This window comes from Rhinatrema bivittatum, chromosome 5 (genome assembly GCF_901001135.1).
Source record: "Rhinatrema bivittatum chromosome 5, aRhiBiv1.1, whole genome shotgun sequence".
Lineage (NCBI taxonomy): Eukaryota > Metazoa > Chordata > Amphibia > Gymnophiona > Rhinatrematidae > Rhinatrema > Rhinatrema bivittatum.
Window position 1 is genome coordinate 218,112,447 of NC_042619.1, and position 25,912 is coordinate 218,138,358.

General features: G+C 39.4%; 1 protein-coding gene across 4 annotated transcripts in view; it reads left to right on the forward strand.

The window, feature by feature from the left end:
• Nucleotides 1–25,912, forward strand: part of RPGR (retinitis pigmentosa GTPase regulator) — a 266,732-nt gene that overhangs the window by 72,530 nt on the left and 168,290 nt on the right. For all 4 annotated transcript variants that reach the window (XR_003856998.1, XM_029603193.1, XM_029603196.1 and 1 more), the window contains one exon: nucleotides 17,629–17,784. Coding sequence is in view for 3 of the 4 variants with exons in the window: in XM_029603193.1 (XP_029459053.1) it covers nucleotides 17,629–17,784 (156 nt within the window). In the remaining variant the exon portion in view is untranslated. The remainder of the gene's footprint in view (nucleotides 1–17,628; nucleotides 17,785–25,912) is intronic.

Below are 25,912 nucleotides of genomic sequence, written 5' to 3' on the forward strand. Positions count from 1 at the left end.
AACCCAATCTCTGTCTCTTATGTTGCTTCTCCAAGTCTTGAAGCTCTTGCAATTAAGTCTTCCTTATCCTGTCTTTTTCTTTTTTAAGAAAAGAGCCCAACCCTATCAAATGGCCTCTAGTTAACGCTTTGAAGGCCCTCCCACACAGAAACTGGGGAAGAGTCCTCTGTCTGATTAATGGATATGTATTCCTCTGTTTCCTTCCTGATCTGCCTTACATATTTTTTCTTCTTTTAAAAGCCTATCATTGAGCCTCCAAAATCTTCTGCCCAAACCTTTCTTGGCTGGGGCGATCTTCCACCATACAGGAGCATGGTCCGACCATGTAATACTTTCTATTTCTGCTCCTTAGGTGCAGGATATTAAATCTTTAGATACTAGAAAGAAATCTATCCTCGAATATGAGGAGTGAGGATGTGAGTAAAGGAATAGTTTCTGCTTGCAGGAAATAAGACGCCATACGTCTACCAATTGCCATTTTTTCATTAAATTCTTTAGGGATGCTCTGTCTTATTCCCCCCCCCCCCCCCCCCCAATAAAACTCTTAGAGGTATCAAGCGAAGGTGAGATTGTAATATTAAAATCTCCCGCAATGATAACACTGCCCTCTGTGTAATCTCCCAGCCTACTGTTTATCTCATCCAGAAACGTTTTCTGAGCTGTATTAGGGCAGTATAGGTTCAAAGAAATGGCAGGAAGTCAAATAGCCTGGGAGCCTCAGAGGGAAACTGTTGCCACAGAAGACATTTCTGATATTGATACTTTAATAAATGTTCCTTCTGGTGGGGCTCCGCTAGAGCTGGGAGCCTTGAGTGCCATTTTTCCCAAGCCATCTGTGATGCTGGATTCATTGAGGGAACTAGTAGCCAAACTGGGAACTGCATTACAAGGATATTCCCAGCAACAAGTTTAAATTTCTTGAAAAATGGATGATATGACCTGAGACTTTAACTCTCAATGAATGGAACACCAGCAAAGAATCTAGATATTGGAAGATCAAGGAAAGAAGATACAAGAGACGCAAACAGCTTTAATTCAGGAGTGGTCGATACTAAATAGGGAAATGGAATTAATTGAGAATAAGCTGAGACATCTGAACCTAAGCTTTCTAAATTTCCTTAAGGTTTTAGGAGAACAGCCAAGTACAACAGTCTGCAAGTATCTGATTGAAATATTTCATATTTCTCCAGAGAATATCCCAGCTTTCAACAATGTATATTTCTTGCCATTTACACGAGCGAGAGAGAATGCTGTATTACATTCGTTTGATATGGGAAATCTAACAGACATTTTAGAAACCTCGATGCCTGAGATAATTGAGAGAGCTACTCTTAGTATCATTTATATATGAACAAGACTTAAGTATGATAATGCAAAGTTATTTCCAATATATGAGAGTTGAATTCTTGGGGAAAGTGGTGCAGATTTTCCCAGATTTGGCCAAAGTTACCCAAGAGAGGAGGAGGAGGTGGTTCCTATCGATGCGACAGGAAGCCCGCTCTCTAGGTGCTGTTTTTCTGCTTAGGTATCCTTGTAGATGTATTCTAAAATTAGATAATGTGACATTTTTTTTTCATACCAGAGCAGCTTAAAATGTTTCTAGATAATAAAAAGAGATTGATGCCTATTCTCTCTGTGCAAGAAAGTCCCATTGTAGAGCAAAATGAAGGATTGAATAGCATAAAACACGCTAAGCTTATCTAATTTAAAAAATGTTTCTATGCTTGATAGCTCCTATTTGAGGCATGTCCCCCCTACTATATTTGTGGTCTGAAATGTATGATTGTTTCTAAGGTTGGAATTCTGTAAAAAATTAATTTCCTTTTGTTTCTGTACAAAGTGTGTATCCTTTGTAATTATGATTAAAATTAATAAATAGAAAAAAAAAAGACAAATTGACAAACTAAAGAGTAGCAAAACACCTGGACCAGATGGCATACATCCCACAGTGCTGAAAGAACTGAAAAATGAAATTGCTGACCTACTATTAGCAATCTGTAAACTATCATTAAAATTGGCAACAGGACCTGAAAATTGGAGGGTGGCCAATGTAATGCCAGTTTTTTTTTTTTAAAAGGGTTCCAGATGTGATTCAGGAAACTACAGACTGGTGAGCCTGATGACTACCGGGAAAAATATTTGACATTATTAAAAAGAGCAAAATTATTGAACATATAGATTAATCATAGTTTAATGGGACAAAGCCAATATGTATTTAGCCAAGAGAAGGTTTGCCTCACCAGTCTGCAACATTCTTTTGAAGGTGTCAATAAATGTGGATGAAGGTGAGCCAGTGATGTAGTGTATTTGGATTTCCAGAAAGCATTTGACAAAGTACCTCAGGAGAGATGCTCAAGGAAATTAAAAAAAAAAATAATGGGATAGGAGACAATGTTCTATTGTGGATTGAGAATTAGTTAAAAGAGGGAAAACACAGAGTAGGTTGAAATGATTAATTTTCTCAATGGAGAAAGGTGAGTAGTGGAGTGCTCCAGGGTTCTGTACTGGGACCACTGCTTTTTAACATATTTATAAATGACCCAGTGATGTGATTTCTTTGATACAAAATTTATCAAAGCTGTGAAATGACAAGAGGATTTTGAGAAATTTGGGAGGCTGAGCATCCAAATGGCAGATGAAATTTAATGTGGACAAGTACAAAGTGATGTATGAAAGGAAGAGTAACCCAAATTCTAGCTGTACAATGCATAGTTCCACACTGGGAGTCAACACCCAGGAAAAGGATCTAGGTGTCATTGTGGATAATATGTTGAAATTCTCTGTTCAGTGTGCGGTGGTGGCCAAGAAAGCAAATAGAATGCTAGGAATTATTAGGAAAAGAATGGAGAATAAAACAGAACATTTCATAATGTCTCTGTATCGCTTCATGCTATGACCACATCTTGAGTAATGTGTGCAATTCTGGTCACCATATCTCAAAAAAGATTTGGCACGATTAGAAAAGGTACAGAGAAGGGCGACCAAAATGATAAATGAGTTGGAACAATTCCCCTGTAAAGGAATGCTAAAGAAGTTAGAACTATTCAGCTTGAAGAAGAGACAGCTGAGGGGAGCTATGATAGAAGTCTTAAAATTATGAATGGAGTGTAGCGGTTAAATTCAAATAGTTTGTTTACTCTTTTTCAAAAAATACAAAAACTAGGGGGACATTCCATGAAGTTACTAGATAATAAATTTCAGACAAATTGGAGAAAATATTTTTTTTTATTAAACGCATAATTAAACTTTGGAATTTGTTGTTGAAGGATGTAGTAAAAGCTGTTAGTCTAACTGGTTTTAAAAAAACGTTTGGACAAGTTCCTGGAAGAAAAGTCCATAAACCATTATTAAGGTGGACTTGGGGAAATTCACTGCTTATCCCTGGGATAAACAGCATAGAATCTATCAGTCTTTTGGGTTCTTGCCAGGTACTTGTGACTTGGATTGGCCACTGTTGGAAACAAGATACTGAGCTTAATTGATCTTGTTCTGACCCAGTATGGTAAATGTTATGTTCTTATGACAGTCCCACCATGTATGATAGAAGGTGCCTTCCTGAGAACATCCCCATATTTTATGTAACTTAGGAGTAAAATACCATTCAAAAATTGTTTGAAACCATTTTCCATCAAATTTGCTGATATAGATGACTTTTCAATACCAAGAAAACAGGATTCCCATTATTTCACAACTAATTTCACCCCATCCTTCTCCCAGGCCAAAATATGTTTAGGTTTTTGAAGGGAATGGGGACCTAAGAGGGAATACAATTTGGAAATGAGACCTTTACTACTTTAAAAATGATCTTCTTAAAGATTATACCATATTTGAGAATTTGTGTATCAAATTTTTAATCTCCCTTGTTTCCAGGAAGTGTTTTGCTTGCAAAAAAGGAAACCTATCTCTTTTCTGGAATCTAAATTTTTCTTTGAGTATCTCAAAGGAGGACATACCCTGTGCACCCCAGACTTGCCTAATAAAATTAAAGCCCCCTTAGTGTTCAAATCTTTAAACCCTTCCTCCAAGCCAGGCAAAAAATTGTTGCTAAATCTAATTATGAGAAGTAAATATGTTCACGATCTCCTCCTAGCCACTTTTTACATAAATCCCATACCTTAAAGGTCAACGCAGTAAAGGGATTTGTTGGAGTCTGGCGAATGTATTGTCCTAGGTAATCCCAGATAATATTTAAGCAGTACTATACCTAAGGTGATTTGCTTCAAGATTACCCACTGCTTGTCCATCGTAGAGAATCAATCAAAAATATGTCTGAGCTGGGCCACCAAGGTTTGGAACTGCAAAGCCTCCCAAAATCTTGGGTTGAAATAAAACCAAATGCACCACTTTAGGAGGCCTACTTTTCAAAATAAAGTTAAGCAATTTAGGCTGAAGTTTGTTTAAAAAAAAGACTCAGGAACTTCTATAAACAAGGTTTGAAAGAGAAAACACAAATGGAATAGAAATCTTTATCACTGCAATCCTCCCCAGCCATAATGGTGAATAACAATGACACTTATTCAGGACCTGCAGCAATTTAGATGCCAAGGGGACATAATTCAACTGAAAGGACTTATATGAACGCTAATTTTCATCCCTAAATATTTCAAAGAGCCATTAGCCTATGTAAAAGGAAACTTCTCTTTTAATGTCTCAACTAATGGGGATGGGAGATTAACATTCAAAATTTCCAAGTTATTCAAATTAACTTTAGAATCCAAAATCCTACTGAATGCCCCAATCTCCTTGAGCAGCAACAGGTAAAGAAAGTCCTTGCGAAGCTATAGTAAACATAATATCATCAGCAAAGAGAGAGATCTTATACTCTGACTATATATTAAACATCTGTGTTGTCTCTAATTTGTTCAGCAAAGGGTTCCATGGTAATTGAAAACAAGAGGATACAGCGGACACCTCTGTCAAGTGCCCCTCATCAAGGAAAACAATTCAGAGTATCCGCCATTGACTTTGACTTTGATCCAGGTCTCCGGAGAAGAATACATCTGGTGCATCCACAATCTAAAATTACCTCCCAAGCCCATCTTCTCTAAAACTAAACATAAAGTTGCAATGCACGTGATTTGAAAGCCGCCTTGGCATCAGTAGCAAGTAGAGTAACGATCTTCATGAATTAACTCACCCGCTAGCCCCCTTAACCTGGTAGCTAAAATCTTAGCTAATATTAAAATATCTAAATTCAAAAGAGAGATTGGTCTATAGGAGCCACATAAAGTTTTGTCTCATCCCTCTTTTGGAATAACAAAAATACCAGCCAGATTCATGGTTGGAGATGTGGATCCCTTCCCCAACAATGAATTAAATAGTTTAATTAGTAATCACACAAACGTTTTCCAAAGTTTTGGCCAAAAATTGATCTAAACAGATTTATTTTGTTTGAAGCTCTGAATCACCTGAATAGCTTCAGATTCATAGATCTTTTTATTCAACCTAAGTTCTTAAATTACTTGTCAATTAGAGTCTCATAGATAAGACAGATCTATCCAAATGAACAAGGATCCAGCTAGTATTCCATTTACTTCATCGTGCCCAAGAAGGACGGCAAGTTAGCATGGGGCACATTTAAAACTAATCAGAGAAAGTTCTTTTTCACTCAACGCACAATTGGACTCTGGAATTTGTTGCCAGAGGATGTGGTTAGTGCAGTTAGTATAGCTGTGTTTAAAAAAGGATTGGATAAGTTCTTGGAGGAGAAGTCCATTATCTGCTATTAAGTTCACTTAGAGAATAGCCACTGCCATTAGCAATGGTAACATGGAATAGACTTAGTTTTTGGGTACTTGCCAGGTTCTTATGGCCTGGATTGGCCACTGTTGGAAACAGGATGCTGGGCTTGATGGACCCTTGGTCTGACCCAGTATGGCATTTTCTTATGTTCTTATGTTCTTATCTTTTATAGATTTTGATAAAATTGAACAAAACAATCTTGAAGTATTATCAAGCAAAGAGATCCCATCCATATCTTTAATATGTAGGATAGAATTCTGGCCTTGTCTTGCTCTCAAATTTCAATAACAAAAGCTGTCTCACTTTATTATCATATTCAAAATGAAACTTAAATTCAATATATGGGCAGTCTGTTTCATATAGAGTGACTAATTTACTATGTTCCGCCTCTGATTTTCTTAAAATAGATGTATCACTGCCCTTTTTGTGCAGCTCTTCTAATGAATAAATAAATTCCTGTGCTTTAACATACCATTCCTCCTCTTTCTGTTTTTTAGCTGCTCATGCTATCACTTTACCTTGTATGACAGCCTTAAACCAATTCCATAATATCTGGGGACTAATAATATCCTTATCATTAAACTGAAAATATTACTGGATATCAGCCTCCAATGAATAACAGATGTCTTCATCATTTAACAGACTGTCATTCCCCCTCCAAAATAGTCTCCCCATGTCCTGCTGTCTATAGGAACAATCAATCTAAATGGGAGCTTGATTAGACTAGGCAATAGTCCCAATATCAGCGGTTTTTATTTCCAAGAGAAGAAAAAATAAGGTTCCAGACTATGACCTATGGGACTTAGAAAAAAAAGTTGTAATCCCAGGTGAACATTTGAAAAATTCTCAACACATATCAATTAGGCCCAAAATAGTAATCACATTCTTCAGTTTTTCAAGACTGAATTTTGACAATATACTTGCCCTTGTAGAATTATTCAAAGATGGTGAAATTCTCATATTAAAATCACCTGCTAATATCAACTGTCCTATCAAACAGTTATCCAAATATTTAACAATAATTCATAAAACCCCCTGATTACTATTATGGGCATATACATTAACAATTTTATATACCACCGAGTTGAGTTTCATTTTAATGAGAATCTGCTTGCCTCCCACATTTCTTCGCTTGTCAAATACATCGGCTGTCAAGTCCCTCAAGATCAAAATCCCCACTTCTCCATATTTATTTTTGTCTGTATTAGAGGCAAAGGAATGAGAATAAGCTTCATGTCGCATAAGATATGAAAATCTTTTCTTCAAATGAGTTTTGTGAATTAAAATCACAGAAGCTTTCATACTTCTAGCTTCCTTAAATAACAATTTCCTCTTTTATCAGGGAATTCAAACCCTTGATATTCAAGGACATCAAACGAAAGAAGCCATGGTAAATCCAAAGTTATAACAAAGAAACTATGAAAAGAACAAATAAGCAGCTCAGATGGACATAACCCAAAAAACAGCAGGAAGTAAGCCCTTCCTGTCATGTTAAATTCCCCTCAGTACCAACACCTAAATATCCACCCCCACACCATCCTCACCCTTTCTTTTCCTCCCTTCATCCCTCCAGTTCCTCTCCTTCCCATCCCATTAATCCAGGATCTGAGCTTCTTCCAGTCAGACCCAACACCCATAAAGGAATAAAATCACCCACCAAGAGACCTACAAACTCCCCACAACTAAACTTCATCAAAGAATAACAAACTACAGCTCATATTAAGAGCAAATGAGACATTTCCAAGCCACAATGCCATTATATAAAAAATAACAATAAGACCCTCTCCCTGCATAATGTTCCATATACAATTTGCTAGACCAGGTGAAAGGAAAATAAAATATAATTGTATATGTTCAAAGTCATCGGTTACACATATTCCATCCACTAAACTGAATATAAAATGCTTTTTTCTACTTTAGCTGTCTGGACTTTTATTTTTCTAATCACTTTGGCCTTCTGAAAGGGGATTGGTCCTTTCACTGATGTGTGACAGTGAATGGACCAATTGACAGTAAGTGACAGTAAGTGAAGCAGTGAATAAATTAATATTAAGTGCCCAGTGTGTACAGGATACCAAAATGGACGCTCAATTTGAGTGTCTCTTATCCCGCAGCAGATAATTTACTGGCCCAATAGGCACAGACAATATACATGGCCCTGAGTGTGTATATTGTGGGCCCTGAAATTTAATTTTTTTTTTTATGATGACTTTTTTTTTTTTTGCATGGCACTGCTATCTACATGGAATTTACATCTGTTGAGCACTATTAGCTATGCGCAAGTTTGGACGTGCTGATCCTCTATTGCATCAGGGGTGACGGACGGACGGACATCCCCCGATCCAAGCACTTGTTAATCTGTGCGCTAGGCTCAGCGCATATTGCATTGGCCCCTTTATTTGTTGTAAATCCTAACACCACTTTTTAATTTTCTTGCCAGTACTGCAGTTTTGAGCATGCAGGATAAACTGAGAGCTAGATTTAATATAAGGCAAAATAAAGTTCCAGATGCCTGCAATCAGTTTGCTTGTATGGTTTTGACATAGTGTTTTGTTTTGTTTTGTTTTTTGTCAATCTCTGAAGAAAATCTGTGCAAATAAACCCTTGTATACAAAGCCCAGTGAGACTTTGCCTGATATGCCTGCAGCTCTTTTTGCATCGGTATGTGCATAGCAATTTCTTCTGTGGAATATTTTTTCCCTTCAGAAAGTTGCAAAAAAAGTTAAAATCTTGGCCAAACGCTGCAAGCAAGTAGATGTGCAGGCTTTTTCTGCATTTTTTGCTGTATTTGTAGTTATTTTTTTAGATATGTTCCAGCAGAGGGAGCTTTTAACACTGAAGTGAGAAAACTTGATTGTTTTTAAATTGTGTTCAGCAGTTTTTTGCTTATTATAGAGAAACCCTACAACCCCTTTTTTTTTCATATATATATATATTTGTGTGTGTATATTTACAATATTTCTATCCCACCTATCTATAAATCTAGGCGGGTTACAGGCAAAACTTGCATAACTGCATAAAGAGTCACTAAAACAAGTTATAAAATTAAAGGTCCATATTCAAAGTTTTTGTCCCACTGATTTTTGGGAGTTAACTAGGCAAACCTTGCTGTTTCAATCTTCTCATCCCACCCCCGCCCCCAACCTTGGCTGGCCAGTGAAATTTTATCCAGGCAAATTATAGCCCACACAAAATTTAGCTGGGTAGAATGAGGTGATCCTGGGAGTGTTCCCAGAGTGTGGTTACATTTTGGCTGGTCAGTGCTGTTTGGCCAAATAGCAGGCCTAAAATTAACTGGACAGCTTTCTCCAGTTAACTTTAGAGTGGGTATTCATCCCAATCTTATTTGGGCTTAATATTTGGACACAGTTGACTAAAAAAGTTGCTCAGATATCTTTGTCCATGGGTGACCCAACTAAATATTGGCTACAGTAACAGAATTGGTTTAGGGGCAGCTAAGCTTTGTTTTCTCAATGTTCAGACAGGTTAATCCACACTGTGGGTTATGCACCTCTACCAGCAGATGGAGACTGAGCAAAGCTGATGTCACGGTATATATACCCCTGCTCTGACAGCCCGCCAGTATTCTCAGTCTCCAGAAGATGATAGACGTGCATCTCCCTATTGGGGATTGCTTGTTTTGGGGGAAAAAAAGAGACGAGACAGAAGATCAATCACGCACCGCTTCTCCTGGGGTGAAACCTTGTGATCCCTCACTCAGTTGAGTTTTCCTGAGGTGATATCTCATGAACCATGCCTCAGTCTGGTAGCTGGTATTCTGGTGTGGATTTAGCTACTAGGAGAGAATCAGCTGAGAGGCTAGCGGGTGCAGGAAGCCAAGTGTGGTGGTGAAGGCATTAGCCCTCTCTCCCGCATCTGAAGACCAACTTTATACACAGTCTAGATGGGCTGAGCTCAGGTAAAGGAGATGTCTTTAAAAAAAAAAAAAAATACATGCGAGAGGGATAATGTTAGGGATTCCTCTCCCCCCTCTTCTGGTTTGGTCATAACATTTGTTCCCGCCTTTGTGAGGGGCTTGGGAAGTCGCGGCAGTTTTGGTGGGTTGAGAAGCCTTTTGGCTAGGCCCTGCTCTCAGGCTTCTCTGAGATGCTGCGTGGTAGGCAGCAGTGGCATTTTTGCGCCTCCTGCGCAAGTCTGCTGCGAAACAGTGACTGATGTCTGTTTGTGCCTGTGTCCAAGTTGTGCATCCGTCTGGACTAGGCAGATTGGGCGTCCAAAATTTGGGCGTCCCTAGTTCGTGCGTTCCTCAGATCCTAGCACCTAAGTTCTTCATCGTAAGAGAAGCACACACGTGGAATGTCTTATCTTAATTATAGGTGTGTCATACTTGGGCACCTCTAAGTTTGGATGTCCTGTTTTTTGGGCATCCTATTCAGGCTTGCCTTGTACAGGATGCATAGTTGGATGCACAATTGTCAGATGCTTGTTTGTAAGCGTGCTGCTAGTGGACATCTTATCCATGCCAATGGTAGCAAGAATATTAAATGCCTTGCGATTTTTCACTGCTTACTATAATTGGGCATCACAGCAGGGTGTCCCCTCTAATCTTATCAGCACTGCCTTGGAGGCTCAGGGAGAGTTGTCTCCTGTGGATTTGGCTGAGCCTGGCCCTTCCCAGTAGGATGCGGGAGGGGGATCTGTCAAGTTTTGCCTGGTTTTGAGGCTCCCCTAACTGGAATTTCAGCAGGGGAGAACTTCAATGGATGCCTTTCCGATGCCCCTGGGGTTTGGTGTAAATCCTTTCACCTTTTTCTTGGGTGGAATTTTTTCAAGGGGTGCAGTCCCTTCTAATGTTTGGCGGAACTGACCAAACCTGGAAGTTCAGGAGTGCAGGTTGCGGAATCCCACAAGTCTGGTGCTGCTGATAAGCGTCTGAGTGCGCCCCAGTCTGTGCGGTTTCCACTGATGGGGACCCTGCTGGCACGGATGACAAGGGCGATCCTTACTCCCTGGAGGTTAGAGAACTTCCTCCGGGTTTGGAGGGTATGGACGGGTCGCCGGCTCTGATCTCCCAGACACTGACGATGCCGGAAGTGCTGTGTGTTGGTTCCATGTCTGAGCCAATGAAGAATCCCGTTTTAGTGCCTTGATTGGCCTTGGATGGGATGTTTTGGAAACTAATGTTAAAGGGGGATGAGCCTTGGTAGGGCTGTATTCACTGGATCTGACAGCAAATGAGAGCAGTTGCATTTTCCGAAAGTGGATGCGTTGGTGTATGCAATTTCCAAACGGACTTCCTTGCCTGCAGAAGGAGAACTGCAGTGGAGTCTCTCTGGAGCATCAGTCATCTGGAAGCATGTGCCGTGCAATTGGGGCCTACCGTTTATAGTCTTGCTGGTGACATCACTCAGTGTGAGAGGTCCTCCCCTTTTTCAGTCGCAGGGGATATCTGAAGTCCTTGAGCATCGAAGTTCTCAAGCAGAAGTGCCTGGAAGACTAGCTTCGGTTTGCCTTTTCCCCTGCCCATGTTGGGCAGAGTGGTTGAAAGATCGAAGGACACATGGGACTGGTGCATCTGGTCGTTGTAGGTTGGCCCAGGAGGCTGAGGTATGCAGATTTGTGGATGCTTCTGGTGTACTGCCCATTTCGGTTACAGGTCCACAGGGACCTATTCTTCATGTAGGTCCATCTCGATTTTGTCTTTTGGTGTAGTCCTCGAAGGAGCTTGGTTGCTGAAGCATGGAATCTACACTGTTGCTTTGAGCACAAAAGTTCTCCCCTCTTTAGATTGGAGAATATTTGAGGCTTGGTGTAAGGAACAAGGTGTGCTTCCTTGTTTAGTTAAGATCCCGCTCATTTTGGAATTCTCACAGGATGGATCACTTCGGGGCATGGCCTTTAAATTCTCAAAGGTGCAGGTGATGGCTCTTACCTGTTTTCATGGGTCAGGTGAATGGCGGACCATTGGTGGGGGTGAAGCTTCTTTGTCCTCCCTCGTGGTTGCCAGTGCCCCTAATGGAGCCTTAATCTGGTTTTACTATTTTGGCAAATTCCAAGGATAACTGGTAAGTGTCAGTTTTAGTCCCTAGATTAGTGATGTTATGCTCTTTGGCTGAGCTCCATGTTTCCTCTTGCTAAGTGCTTGAGTGGTTGTCTGTTAATGTTTATAATCAAGTATTGTTAGTTTGTCCACAACTGGCTTTTGCAGAGAATACTGGTGGGCTGATGTCAGAGCATGGGTATATATACTGTGATGTCAGTTTTGCTCCATCTCCATCTGCTGGTAGAGTTGCATAACCCATTGGTGTGGATTAACTTGTCTTCATTAGAGAAAAGGAAATTATCAGGTAAGTAGTAATTTTTCATTTTTGAAGTGGACCTGGGCAGCTCAGTGTTGAGCTAAAACACTGAATAAGAAGCATTGTTGAATGAAATAATTAACAAGAGATTTTTTTTTTTTAATTCTCATTTGCATCTGTTGGAAAAAATCTTTTTCAGCTTCACATCTGATTCATATGGTAAGTTACAATGGGATGATCCAGTCCATTTATGCCATGCAGATGCAGTATCATAGCCTTCCATACCGTTATCATTACAGAATAACTTCTGTATTGAAAATGGTAAGAGGAGCTAGATGTTTACACCTCAGTTTAAATGTATCCTTTTTTTTATCAAGGTATTTACATGGAAAAATATTGCTAGGGCAGGAGTTGTGTTCTTAAATCAAATTCCACCCACCCTGTTCTGTGCAGTATTTCCATAAGACACATGGTTAGCTTACCTTTAACATGGAAGCCATGCCCTCTACTGCTGTTCAATATGTCAGATGTATCTACCTAAAGCCCTTGCCCTGCTTTGCATACATTTAACTGTTTGGTGGCTTCCCCAGATACAGCTGTGTGGTTGTGATGTTAGTCTGCTTGAATATGTAAAAAAAAAAAAAAAAAAAAAAAAAAATGAAGGTCAAAATAGTGATCCTCTCGTTGTGTAATAATTCAGTTTTTACAATCAGTAAGCATTACCTCCAAAACTGATAATTGCAGAGATAATTGCAACCAGCATAAAATCACCTTCAGAGCCTTATAAGTAATCATTGGTCAACTTTTCAATTTTTAGAACCATTTTGAATTTGCTGATAAAAATCAGGTACTTATAATGCTGAGTAGTTTATGCAACCCCACTGTGCGATTAATGGAGCCTCTTTAAAAATAAAGATGAACAAAAGCTGTAGGTGCTGCCTTTTTTCTGGGACTACAGTTTGTGCTAAAGTGGAGGCATATCTGATTAAATTGTATTTTTCAGTGAATCTCTTAAGTGAGCAGAAGCTGACACAGCCCCTATATTGTACAGAGTTAAAAATTGCGGAAAGATGTCATGTTTACATTAATGCAAAATTACTGTTTATTTGCTGGAGTGCAGGATCTCCAGAATGAGAATAAAAGTGAATATAGCATGTGCAGTTTGTGCACTCTTTCAGTCAGTATTTTGTAACATCTTTGTTCTACCCTTAAGAGAAACATGGGGGTAACTTGCACGGTGCAGCAGATACCACCATAAGCTTACTGGGCAGACTTGATGGACTGGTTGGTCCTTTTCTGCCATCATTACTGTTACTGTGTTTATCTTCTTTGGCAGAAGAAATAGCTTTCAAACATTTCAGTAGCCAGTTTAAGAGTCTTTATATTCTTGCGTTTGCAACGTTTTCTCACTCTTCCTTGCAGAACTCTTCCAGCACAGAAATATTCTTAGGTCTCCTTGTATGCACTTCATATTTGAAATCTTCCCTCAGATTTTCAATAATCAAGTATAGGGACTGTGAAGGCCATTACAAAACCTTCATCTTTCTTTCCTGTAAGTACTTCATAGTTGATTTTGAGGTTTGTTACGGATCATTGTCTGGCAGAAATATCCATCTTTTCAGCTTTAATTTCTTCACTGCCTGTGTGGACATTAGCTTCTAGGATATGTGAATATTTAGGTAACTCAAGTCTTCTTTCCACCCCCATATTTCCTGTGCCACTGGCTGCCACACAGCTCCAAAGCATAATAGATCCACCCCCATGCTTAACAGTTGCCAAAGTGTTCTATTCTTCAAATGCTTCACCCTTTTTTCTCCAGATGTATCTTGTATGGCTGTGGCTGAACAGTTTAATTTTCATTTCATCAATCCAAAGCACTTTATTCCAAAAAGCTTGAGGCTTATCAAGGTTTGTTTGCTTGTTTTAGATGCAGGCCTAGGTTTGCCAATAAACACACTAGGCCTTTTGTCTAGAGTGGCAAAAATCTGGAGGGGTGGCGGCAGGCCAGTTGATTTGCTGCCTCCCAGCTATCCTCAATCTCTCTCAGCAGAGAACAGAATGGGAGGGGTGAGACTGGAAGGATGGAACAAAAAACAAAACCTGCTCTACTCCCTATTCCAGCCTCCACTGTCTCACACCCCTGCCACCCCATCCAGGGAGTAAAAAATAAAGCAGTTTTTCTCCAAGCCAGCCTCTCCCTCCCTGTCATTCAGAGGCATGAGGGAAGAAGGTGAGCATGGAGCAGGTAGAGCAGAGCTTAGAAGGCTGGTGCCTTAGACTTTCTGCTCTGTTGCCCTTTGTCTGGTGAAGGGAGGGGCCAACAGCACCATTAGTACCTAGGGGTGGCAAAAATCCTAAATCTATCACTGTTTAGGCAATGATAAGGTTTCCTTCTGATAAAATTCTCCCATCCAGATCATTGATGTGTAAGCAGTGCTGTACTGTGGACAACTATTCCACTGTCAGTTAAACTTTTCAGGGCATTTGCAGTACCTGTGGGTTCTGTTTTTGCAGATGTGACTAATTTTTAGGCAGGTCTATGAGATTTTCTTTTGGTCTTCCAGATCTTGCCTTAACTTCAGCAGTTCTATGTAATTTCCATTTCTTTACAGTGTTTCTGGCAGTTGAATTTGCTAGCTTGAAGCATTTTGAGGGTTGGTTTTTTTTTTTTTTTTTAATATCCTTCCTTTGCTTTGAAAAGTAAATTATCTTCATTTTTTTTTTTCAAATGCTCAGCTGCTGCTTAGAGGAGTCCATGGTTGCTGAACCTAGACAGAAAGACAGTCACAATCTGAGAGGTTAGAAGGGTCAGAGTATTTGCTTAATGGTGGAGTTGTGTTCACCTGACTGAGTCAATCAATTTTTTCCAATACAAATTGAAAAAAGATGTCATATTTAACTTTACACAATGTAGAGGTTGTTTCTGCTTATGTTCACTTCGAGATTCAGTGAAACACACAAGTTGACCAAGGGTGCTTAAACCTTTGCACACAACTATGCATCATACATTTGTGACTAAAATAAGGTCTTTTTAAAACTTAATCTTAAAATACAGAGAAAAAAATATATATATATAGGTATTTAATCTGACATCAATTAGGTCCTGATTTACAAAACGTTTTTCCCCATAAATACATTGGGGAAAAGCTTTAGTAAATCAAGGCCTTAGTGATTGTTCTTGGTGGGGAAAAAAGAGCATTTTAAAACTGCTTGTGTCCAAGTAACGTGTTCTTCCAATTTCTTTCATTTTTTTCATCATTTTCTATCTGTTCTTCTCAACCGTTTTGTCCTATGGTGGTTTGTCTTTTTTTTGTTCATTTTCACTCTCCCCCTCCCCATGACTTTCCCTTCACACTCTTCTCTCCATTTGTCATCTTCCAAGCTTCTTGTATTGTGCCGCGTTCCCTGCAGTTTCCATCTTCTGCATTTTGAGTTTTATTGGTGTCAGCTTTGCACTAATGTGCTCTCCTGTATTCCAGGCTTTGTTCATATCTCTGGCATATTTAGTGTCTATATTCTGCTGCTGTTTACAGGATTTCCAGTACCTAAGACTCTCTTGTATGTTAGTCTCTCTTGAAAATCACCATCTTTGCTCCTCAAGTCCTTGGGGAAATCGAGCATATCTTCCTTCTCTTTTAAATGTTTTCAGTCCTGCTGTGCAGTGGCTATAGAAAGTCTACATCCTTTTCCAAAATGCTCACCTTTTTGTTGCTTTATAGCCTGGAAGTAAAATGCATTAAACCAGAGTTGGATTCTTGTAACCACACATTCTACCCCACAGCTGCCAAGTACAAAACCTATGTTCCAGAATTCCTTAGAAAAGAATGGGACATTCCCTGGGAAAAATAAATTGAAGACAAAGGCCTCTAGTTTTGAATAAATAAATACGCAGCCAAATTTCATAAAAACTCCGGATAACAGTTTTCAAGAAAGATAAACATTTAGAAAAATGATTTGTTAAACATATTTTCAGATCCTTTTTAGTACTCAAGTTCATAAACTCATGTGCATTTTAAAACTCTTTAAAGGTATAATTCAAAAGATCTAGACTCCAATCTAAATGAAAATTCCCCCCTCCCTTATTGAGCATCTAAATTCAGGCCCCTATTTTTCGAGGCTTCTAAATATGAGTTCCTAAAAAGTGGGCAAGGCAAGCACTCTGTGCTGATTTCTAGCCTTGGACCTCTAGATTCAGGAGAATCTGTAGCAGGCCTAAATGTAGGCACCCAGTTAGGATAACTTTTTCTCTAAAACTGAGAGGCAAAGGTTAGAATGAAAATCTGCCTAACTTTAGGTGCCTACAATCAGGTTGCTCACATTTCCTGGTGCTCTTCTCAAGTCTGAGCATTCTTGACAAACCTGTGCAAAATTTGTATGCAGGAATGCTACAGAAATACAAGGGGGGGAGGATACTGACGCATCCAAGCTATTCCATGTTTTATTTCTACTATATTTATTAAAACAAAATGGGAGAAAATCAGGGGGAGGGGGGTGAAGTAGTCTTTTTTTTTTTTTTTTTTTCTCCCCCCCCCCCCACTCATTTTCTCCCATTTTTCTTTGTTATAATAAATTCTCAGGAAAAATAAAATAGAAACTGAAAATAAAGATCCCTATTTATAATTTACATTTTATTCCACTCATCTTAAAATTGTGTTGTATTGTTTTAGACTTCATTTTATCACATTTTAACTTGGTCTAATTGTACATGTTTAATTTATAGCTTATTTGATGTATTTTTTTATGTATTTATTATAAAATGATTTTAATATTATAGAAAGGCGATATATTTAGAGGTATAAATAAAATAGCTCTGGGCAGACAGGACGATGGACTTCTTCTGGTAAAGGTAGCACACATGCTATTAAACCCAGAGTTATGAGGCACTAAATTTCACCACGAATCCAAAATGTGCTAATAAACTGCATGCATAGTCCAAATGCCATCCTGAATAATCCCTATCTTGTCTTATACTGTGCAAAAATCATTTCTGCAGGAGATCAGAATGTGGTACGAGTCCACTAATGAAGACCTAGCAGAAATGCAGGTACTCGTGCAGCTGGGTCTATTTGGTGGGCTGTGCAGGGGACCTAGGAGGCTGGATGTGTGGGCAATAGCTTTGTGGATAGACCTGGGAAGGGAGAGGTATTTAGGTGGGAACTAAACAAGATCTTGTTTGCTTATTTATCTAAGGTGGTGGAGGACAAATGAGGAAGACAGTAAAACCTGTCCTGGTAGAAGAGAGATATCCTTCAGGTGGTCATGCTGTATGACTGGCAGCTGTGGAACAGACAAAACTGTACAGACGGGATGGATTAGTTGGTCTCTATCTGCCATCATCTGCTGTGTTGCTATGATAGCAAAGTGTACTGTCTCTTTATATCATTTTGCTTTTATTTTACATAGACATAAAGGTTAATGAAAAAGCTGTAGATGAGACTTTTTAATGGGACTAATTTCATACAAAGCAATAGCCTACAACTTTTGACCTTTTTTATTTCTATGTATCCAACTGGACTGACATGACAACCACACAGCTTGCTTCTATTTTTGTATATATGTTACTGGACATGTGGAATAGGGTCAGGATTGCCCCCTTTCATTTTAAACTTTCACTGTCCTCTTACAGATGGTGACGTATACACGTTTGGCCTTGGTCAGTTTGGGCAGCTGGGACATGGCACATTTACATTTGAAATAGCCATACCGAAAGCTGTGGAACAACTAAGAAAGCAGAAGGTCCAGTACGTTGCCTGTGGAGAAAATCACACAGCAGTGATAACGGGTATGTATGTAGTGTGCTGAAACGGAACCTGACAACCTTCTTTCTTTGTATCAGATTCTCATTACTTGATGGAGTAGGGAAAATATGATTTGCATTCACCATACAAGATTCTAGGACAGTGATGGTGAACCTTTTAGGCTCAGCGTGTGAAAAATGTGGGAAAATGCCTAATTGACTCTGCTGGTGTTTCATCCCCCCTCCCCAAACAAAACAATTATTTACATATTCATTTATTTTTATGTAATACATAGCATCATGTCTGGTGCTATGTATTGTATAAAAAAATCAAATAATTACAAAAGTGAACAAGTAAAACTAATAATGAAAAAAACAGATTCATTATTAAAAAGTTTCATTCAGCACACTTAATTAAACAGGATGAAAATAGCAATTATGCAGGCACACACACACACACACATGCATGCACATTCCCTTGCAGCCACTGACATACTCACACATGCACACATGCTCCCTTGCACACACTCACTCTCCTCTTATGCAGCCTCTAAATATATTTAAGAAAAAATGTACTTACATTGTTCATCAGGAAGGATCAAGGCAGAGCTACCAACTGGTGTGCAATAAAGTGGGCAGAATGGCCTGATGCAGGATGGGGGGTAAAGAGTTATTTTTTGCCACAGCCACAACATAAGGGGGGCTGTCCACAGAAATTGGTGAGGAGCCTTCAGCTGTGGTGAAGTAGCGACAGGAGGTCTGCTATTGCCTGCCGCAGCCGAGAGAGAGAGAGACGGGACTACTGTGAGGGTAGGCTGCGGAAGCGTTTTCCACCACTGTGGTGGTGATGGGAGAACGGAACAGTTTCATAGCTATCAGTGATGCCACAGGGAAAAGGAAAAAAAAACAAAATGCAGACGTGATTGCAGTTGCAGGGGAAGGGATTGGACTGAAGAGAAGCAGAAGCCTATGAAGCTGCGGGCAGAGCAAGAGAAATGAGCAGAGCCTTGAGGGAGGCTCCCACTTTCCCACAGCTGCTGCGGGGCCTAGTGTTGATCGGAACAGCTTACAGGAGTCCTGTAGTTTTGTCATGTATTGGTGGACATTGGCGTGTCATCTTTGACCCGCGTGTCATAGGTTCGCCATCACTATTCTAGGACCATGCATTCAGTCATTAAAAATGTGAAGAAGGTAGAGAAAAAGAAATGATCTGAGTTGTTCCAAAGGTAGCGTGGAGCACGCTACTGTGCAAGAGATGTGGATTCATTTCAGTATTGGAGCTCTATACCTTAGGATGTAGTTGGAAGGCTGACACCACTCTTTGGGCCGAGTTGGTGATGGGAGACTGAACCTGTTTGCTGACGAGGGGGGGGGGGGGGCACACTTTCTTCTCATCTCCAGTACCTGGAAGTATCCTCTTTGAGGTGTCTGCATCCTGCAGGTTCTATTATACATAGCACAGAAAGGAGTTGAATTAGCATGAGTTTGATCTTCGTTCCAGCTTGTGCTAATTCAACCCCTTTTTTCATATGTTACTATGTGTCCAGTATATGTCCACTTATTTTTCTAATATGCAGGTGCAATATGGCTGGAAGCATGAGACCGGCCCTCATTGTTTTAATTTAAAAATCTATTTCTCCTATCTCCATAAAATGGTATTCTTTATTCATTAGAATGGATTTGTCTTGTTTTGTAATGTAAATATTATCCAAGACATCTTGCAGTCAAAATTAGAGGTTCTGGAACATTTACCAAATTGAGTAATCTGTTGGATTGACCATATAATAACTTCCTTATAATAGTGGTAATTTTAAATGGCCTTTAGGCATGTAAATAGGCATTTTTTAAATCACCCTGGGGATCATACATATAAAAGTACACGTGGAAGCGATTTCATACATACTTCTACATGTATTTTTATATGTATGATCCCCAAGCGATGTCCTTTCGTGGATTACAAACTGGTTAAAAGACAGGAAACTAGTATTAAATGGTCAATTTTCTCAGTGGAAAAGGGTAAAAAGTGGAGTGCCTCAAGGATCTGTACTTGGATGGGTGCTTTTCAATATATTTATAAATGATCTGGAAAGGAATACAATGAGTGAGGTTATCAAATTTGCAGATGATACAAAATTATTCAGAGTAGTTAAATCACAAGCAGATTTTGATACAATACAAGAGGACTTGCAAGACTGGAAGATTTGGGCATCCAAATGGCAGATGAAATTTAGTGTGGACAAGTGCAAGATGTTGCATATAGGGAAAAATAAACCTTTCTGTAGTTACACGCTGTTAGGTTCCATATTAGGAGCTACCTCCCAGGAAAAAGATCTAGGCATCATAGTGGATAATACTTTGAAATCATCAGCTCACTGTGCTGCAGCAGTCAAAAAAGCAAACAGAATGTTAGGAATTATTAGGAAGGGAATGGTTAATAAAATGGAAAATGTCATAATGCCTCTGTATCGCTCCATGGTGAGACTGCACCTTGAATACTTGTACAATTCTGGTCGCCGCATCTCAAAAAAGATATAGTTGTGATGGAGAAGGTACAGAGAAGGGCAACCAAAATGATGAAGGGGATGGAACAGCTCCCCTATGAGGAAAGGCTGAAGAGGTTAGGGCTGTTCAGCTTGCTTGGAGAAGAGATGGCTGAGGGGGGATATGATAGAGATCTTTAAGATCATGAGAGATCTTGAACAAGTAGATATAAATCGGTTATTTGCACTTTTGGATAATAGGACTAGGGGGCATTCCATGAAGTTAGCAAGTAGCACATTTAAGACTAATCAGAGAAAATTCTTTTTTACTCAACGCACAATTAAGCTCTGGAATTTGTTGCCAGAGGATGTGGTTAGTGCAGTTAGTGTAGCTGGGTTCAAAAAAAGGTTTGGATAAGTTCTTGAAGGAGAAGTCCATTAGCTGCTATTAATCAAGTTTACTTAGGGAATAGCCACTGCTATTAATTGCATCAAGTAGCATGGGATCTTCTTGGTGTTTGGGTAATTGCCTGGTTTGACCTCTGTTAGTAACAGGATGCTGGGCTTGTTGGATCCTTGGTCTGATCCAGCATGGCAATTTCTTATGTTCTTATATGAAAGAGACATTTCTGAAGGCAGTTGGGGCATGGAAACCATTTATGCGCATATTTTAGATTTTTGAAAGTGCATGCATAAGTATGTGTACATATTTACACCTCTCACGTAGGCATAAATGTGTGCATATATGGCATGCAGGAAAATGTATGTACTCGCAAGTTTTCAAAGTGAACTTATATGCACAAGTGCAATTTGAAAATTAAGGTTGAAATCTACAGATAGTTTCTGCATGTTGACCTCAACCCTATATGAGCCATTATAAAATTACTCTTAATAGTTTATTTTATTTATTTAAACGTTTTTTGTAGACCGGTATTCGTTGAAACATCGGTTTACATGGAACTAGAACAGTGGAAATACATTAAACAGGGAGTAAAGAACTTGGGGGGGTGGTATGACTTGTACAGGGTTAGAAGATATATGGTTATATACAATATATACAGGTGTACAGTAGAACATACAAGTGTACGGTAATATTTGTGTATAGGGGGTTGATGAAATGGAGGAATGACTAGTAGGGGAATATGTGGTATAGAAAGAGGGTGGGCGATAAAATGAGAAGCTTAGGAATGAGTGCTGAGGTGGTGGCCTGGATTGCAAACTGGTTGATGGACAGAAGACAATGTGAGATGGTAAATGGAACTCTCTCTGAAGAGAGCAGTTTTAAGCGGTGTACCGCAAGGATCTGTGTTGGGACTGGTCCTCTTCAATATCTTTGTGAGCGACTATCGAGAATGCTCGTTCTTTGGTGGCCATGTGGCTTTGGTAGGGGGGCCTTGAAGAGATCCTTTGTATAATTCTCTGATGGGTCTGGATGAGGAGTGGAGTTTGAGGGGGATCTGGAGGTCCAACGGGTGTTATTTGTGGATAGTTTTGTGGATTATGGTGAGGGATTTGTGTAAGATTCTGTAGTTTATTGGTAGCCAATGTAGGTTCCGTAAGATGGGGGAGATGTGATCTCTGCAGTTTGTATTAGTCAAGACTCTAGCTGCTGCATTCTGGAGCATCTGTAATGGTTTTGTGGAGGAGAGTGGAAGCCCCAGAAGGAGTGTGTTGCAGTAGTCTTATCTTGGCAAAGAGCGTGGCTTGGAGGACTGTCCTGAAATCATGGAAGAAAAGAAGGGGTTTGAGCCTTTTTAGGACTTGCAGTTTGTAGAAGCCGTCCTTTGTCGTGTTGTTAATAGATTTCTTTAAATTTAAATGATTGTCAAGGATTACTCCGAGGTCTCTTGCATGAGAGATTTGGGTTGTGGGAGGGGGCTGAAGCGAGGTGTCGGTATGGTCAGCTGAGATAATGAGAAGTTCAGTCTTGGACGCGTTTAGGACTAGATTCAGATTCAGAATCTTACACCATTTGTAACCATGTTTGAAACAAAGCATGCTCTCTAATAGCTATTTCTATCTGCAATTCTCAATATACATTATTTGATCAGTTTTCTCACCAGAGAAGGGTAAACAGAGTGCCTCAGGGATCTGTACTGGGACTGGTGCTTTTTAATATGGAAAGGGGAACAGTGAGTGAAGTGATTATATTTGCAAATAACAAAAAATTATTCCGAGTTGTTAAACCACAAGCAGATTGTGAAAAATTACAGGAGGACCTTGCAAGATTGGGAGACTGGGCATTTAGATGTCCACATGAAAATTTCATCTGCCAAGTTCAAAGTGGTGCACATAGGGAAAAGTAACTTGTACTATAGTTGCACAATGTTAAGATTCATATTAGGAGTTTACTGCCCAGGAAACAGACTGGGCATCATAGTGGACAATACTTTGAAATCCTCGATTCAGTGTGCAGCGGCTGATTAAAAAATCAAACAGTGTTAGGAATTATTAGTAAATGAATGGAGAATAAGATGGCAAATTTCATAATGCCTCTGTATTGTTCCATGGTGAGGCCACACCTAGAGTTTTGTGTGTAATTCTTGTCGTTGCATTGGAAAAGGTACATACAAGAGGCCAAAATAATAAAAGGGATGGATCAGCTCCCCTCTGTGAAGGCTAAAGAGGATAGGGCTGTTCAGCTTGGAGAAAAGATGGCTGAGAAGGGGATATGATATAGGACTATAAAATCATGAATGGAATAAAAGGGCAAATGTAAATCGGTAATTTACTCTTTCAAAAAATACAAAGGCCATGGAACACACCATGATGTTAATAAGTAGCACATTCGAAACAAATCAGAGAAAATTATTTTTTACTCAATACACAAGCTTTGGAATTCATTACTGAAGGATTTGGTTAAGGTAGTTACCTGGGTTTAAAAAAGGTTTTTACAAGTTCCTGGAGAAGTTAATAAACTGTTATTAACCAAGTAGATTTAAGAAATAGCCACTACTTATCACTGCGTGATAGCAGCATGTGATCTATTTACTGTTTGGGATCTTGTCAGGTACTTGTGATCTGGATAGGATACTGGGCTTGACGGAACCTCTGTCTGACCCAGTATAGCAAATTCTTATGTTCTTAAGAGTTTGAAAAATGCCTCCACCTGTTTGAGCGATGATGGTATAAATCTCATTTAGAAACAGAATTATTTGCCTTTTTTAAGCTCTGAACAATTACAGGAATAAAGCGATTAAAAAAAAAAATAGACCTTTTTTGTTTTAATGTCTGTCAAAGCTGTGGGGAAAAGTTAAGAACATAAGATATGTTATACTGGGTCAGATCAAGGGTCCATCAAGCCCAGCATCCTGTTTCCAACAGTGGCCAATCCAAGTCACAAGTATCTGGCAAGTATCCAAACAGTAAATACATCTCAAGCTACTATTGCTTATTAATTAATAGCAGTTTATGGACTTTTTCCTCTAGGAACTTATCAAAACGTTTTTTAAACCCAGTTAAATAGCTGCCATAATCACATCCTCTGACAATGAATTCCGAAGCTTAAGTATGCACTGAGTGAAAAAGAATTTTCTTTGATTTGTTTTAAATGAACTACTTATAGAAACATAGAAGTATTGGCAGAAGAAGACCAAACGGCCCATCCAGTCTGCCCAGCAAGCTTTCGCACCTATTTGTTTTCATACTTATCTGTTACTCTGACCGCTGAGGTCAGGGCCCTTATTGGTAACTTTTTGGTTCCAATTCCCTTCCACCCCCACCATTAATGCCGACAGCAGTGCTGGAGCTACATCTAAGTGAAGTATCTAGCTAATTGGTTTGGGGTAGAACCGCCGTAATAAGCAAGCTACTCATGTTTGTTTACCCTGCCTGTGCAATTCAGTCTTTGTTGGTTGTCTGAATATAAATCCTCTTTACTTCATTCCCCCCCTTGTCGTTGAAGCAGTGAGCTGCGCTGGATATGTATTCCAAGTGAAGTATCATGCTTAATTGATTTGGGGTAGTAACTGCCGTAACAAGCAAGCTACACCCATGCTTATTTGTTTACCCAGACTATGTAATTCATTCCTTGTTAGTTGATGCTGAATATAAATCATCTTTCCTTCATTCTCCCTGCCGTTGAAGCAGAGAGCTATGCTGGATGTGCATTGAAAGTGAAGTATCAGGCTTATTTGGTTTGGGGTAGTAACCGCCATAACAAGCAAGCTACTCCCCTGCTTTTTTGTGGATGCAGATCCTTTTTTCCACATTTCCTCTTGCCGTTGAAGCATAGAGCAATGTTGGAGTCGCATTTAACTGTGTGTATGTTTATTGAATAAGGATATTAATCTCCAGGTAGTAGCCGTCATTCCCGAAAGCAAGCCACCCCCTTGCCTCTTCTCTTCATTCACATCCTCTAGACTTTATGGATCCACAGTGTTTATCCCACGCCCCTTTGAAATCCTTCACAGTTTTGGTCTTCACTTCCTCCAGAAGGGCATTCCAGGCATCCACCACCCTCTCCGTGAGGAAATACTTCCTGACATTGGTTCTGAGTCTTCCTCCCTTGCTAATTTCATGCGTACCTCCCTAGTCCTTCTGTTATCTCAGAGTAAATAACCGATTTACATTAACCGTTCATGATTTTGTAGATCTCTCATATCCCCCCTCAATTGTCTGTTCTCCAAATTCATCAGCCCTAATTTCTTTAGCCTTTACTCATAGGGGAGCTGTTCCATGTCCCTTATCATTTTGGTCGCCCTTCTCTGCACTTTCTCCAGTGTAACTGTTCTTTTTTTAGATGCAGCAACCAAAATTGCACACAGTATTCAAGGTGCGGTCTCACCATGGAATGATAGAGGCATTATGATATCCACAGTTTTATTTGCCATTCCCTTCCTAATGCCTAACATTATTTGCTTTTTTTCACTGCCACAAAACACTGAGCTGACTATTTCAATGTATTTTCCATTACGATGCCTAGATTTCTTTCCTGGGTGGTAACTCCTAAGATAGAACCTAACATTGTGTAACTACAGCAAGGGTTATTTTTCCCTATATGCGTCACCTTGCACTTGTCCACATTAAATTTCATCTGCCATTTTGAAGCCCAATCTTCCAGTCTCACAAGGTCCTCCTGCAATTCATCACAATCCACTTGAGATTTAATTACTCTCCATAATTTTGTCATCCGCAAATTTGATCACCTCAAATTTGTCGTATCCCCTTTCCAGATCATTTATAAATGTATTAAAAAGCATTGGTCTCGAATTATTTTGGACAGTGTCAAGACTCAGAAATTTATTCTTTGAGTATTGTTACTAATCAAACACAAGTGTTAGTAAACACATCTGGATGTAGAGTGCCAAAGATTTTTTCCAAGAAGGTTGTTTATTTGAATATGGAATTTATAGCTAACATTTTACAGATAGAGGTTCAAAAGGTTGATCAGGGGCACATTTTGAAACTATTTCCATAGAGGAAACTACAAAAATTGTAAAAATTAATGAATATTGCTAATTGCCCACTCAATCTATGTAGTACTGTGGTTCTTAAAATGCTGATTGAGGATATTCCTGATCCTCTCACCAAATTGGTTAATATCTCTTTGGTTGAAGGGTTTTTTTTTTTTTTTTTACAATTTTAAAGCAAGCTGCAGTTCATCCATAATTAAAGAAACTACATCATCATTTGCTGGATTTAACTAATTGCAGGCCAATTTCTCGTTTCTGGCTAATGTTACAGAATCAGCA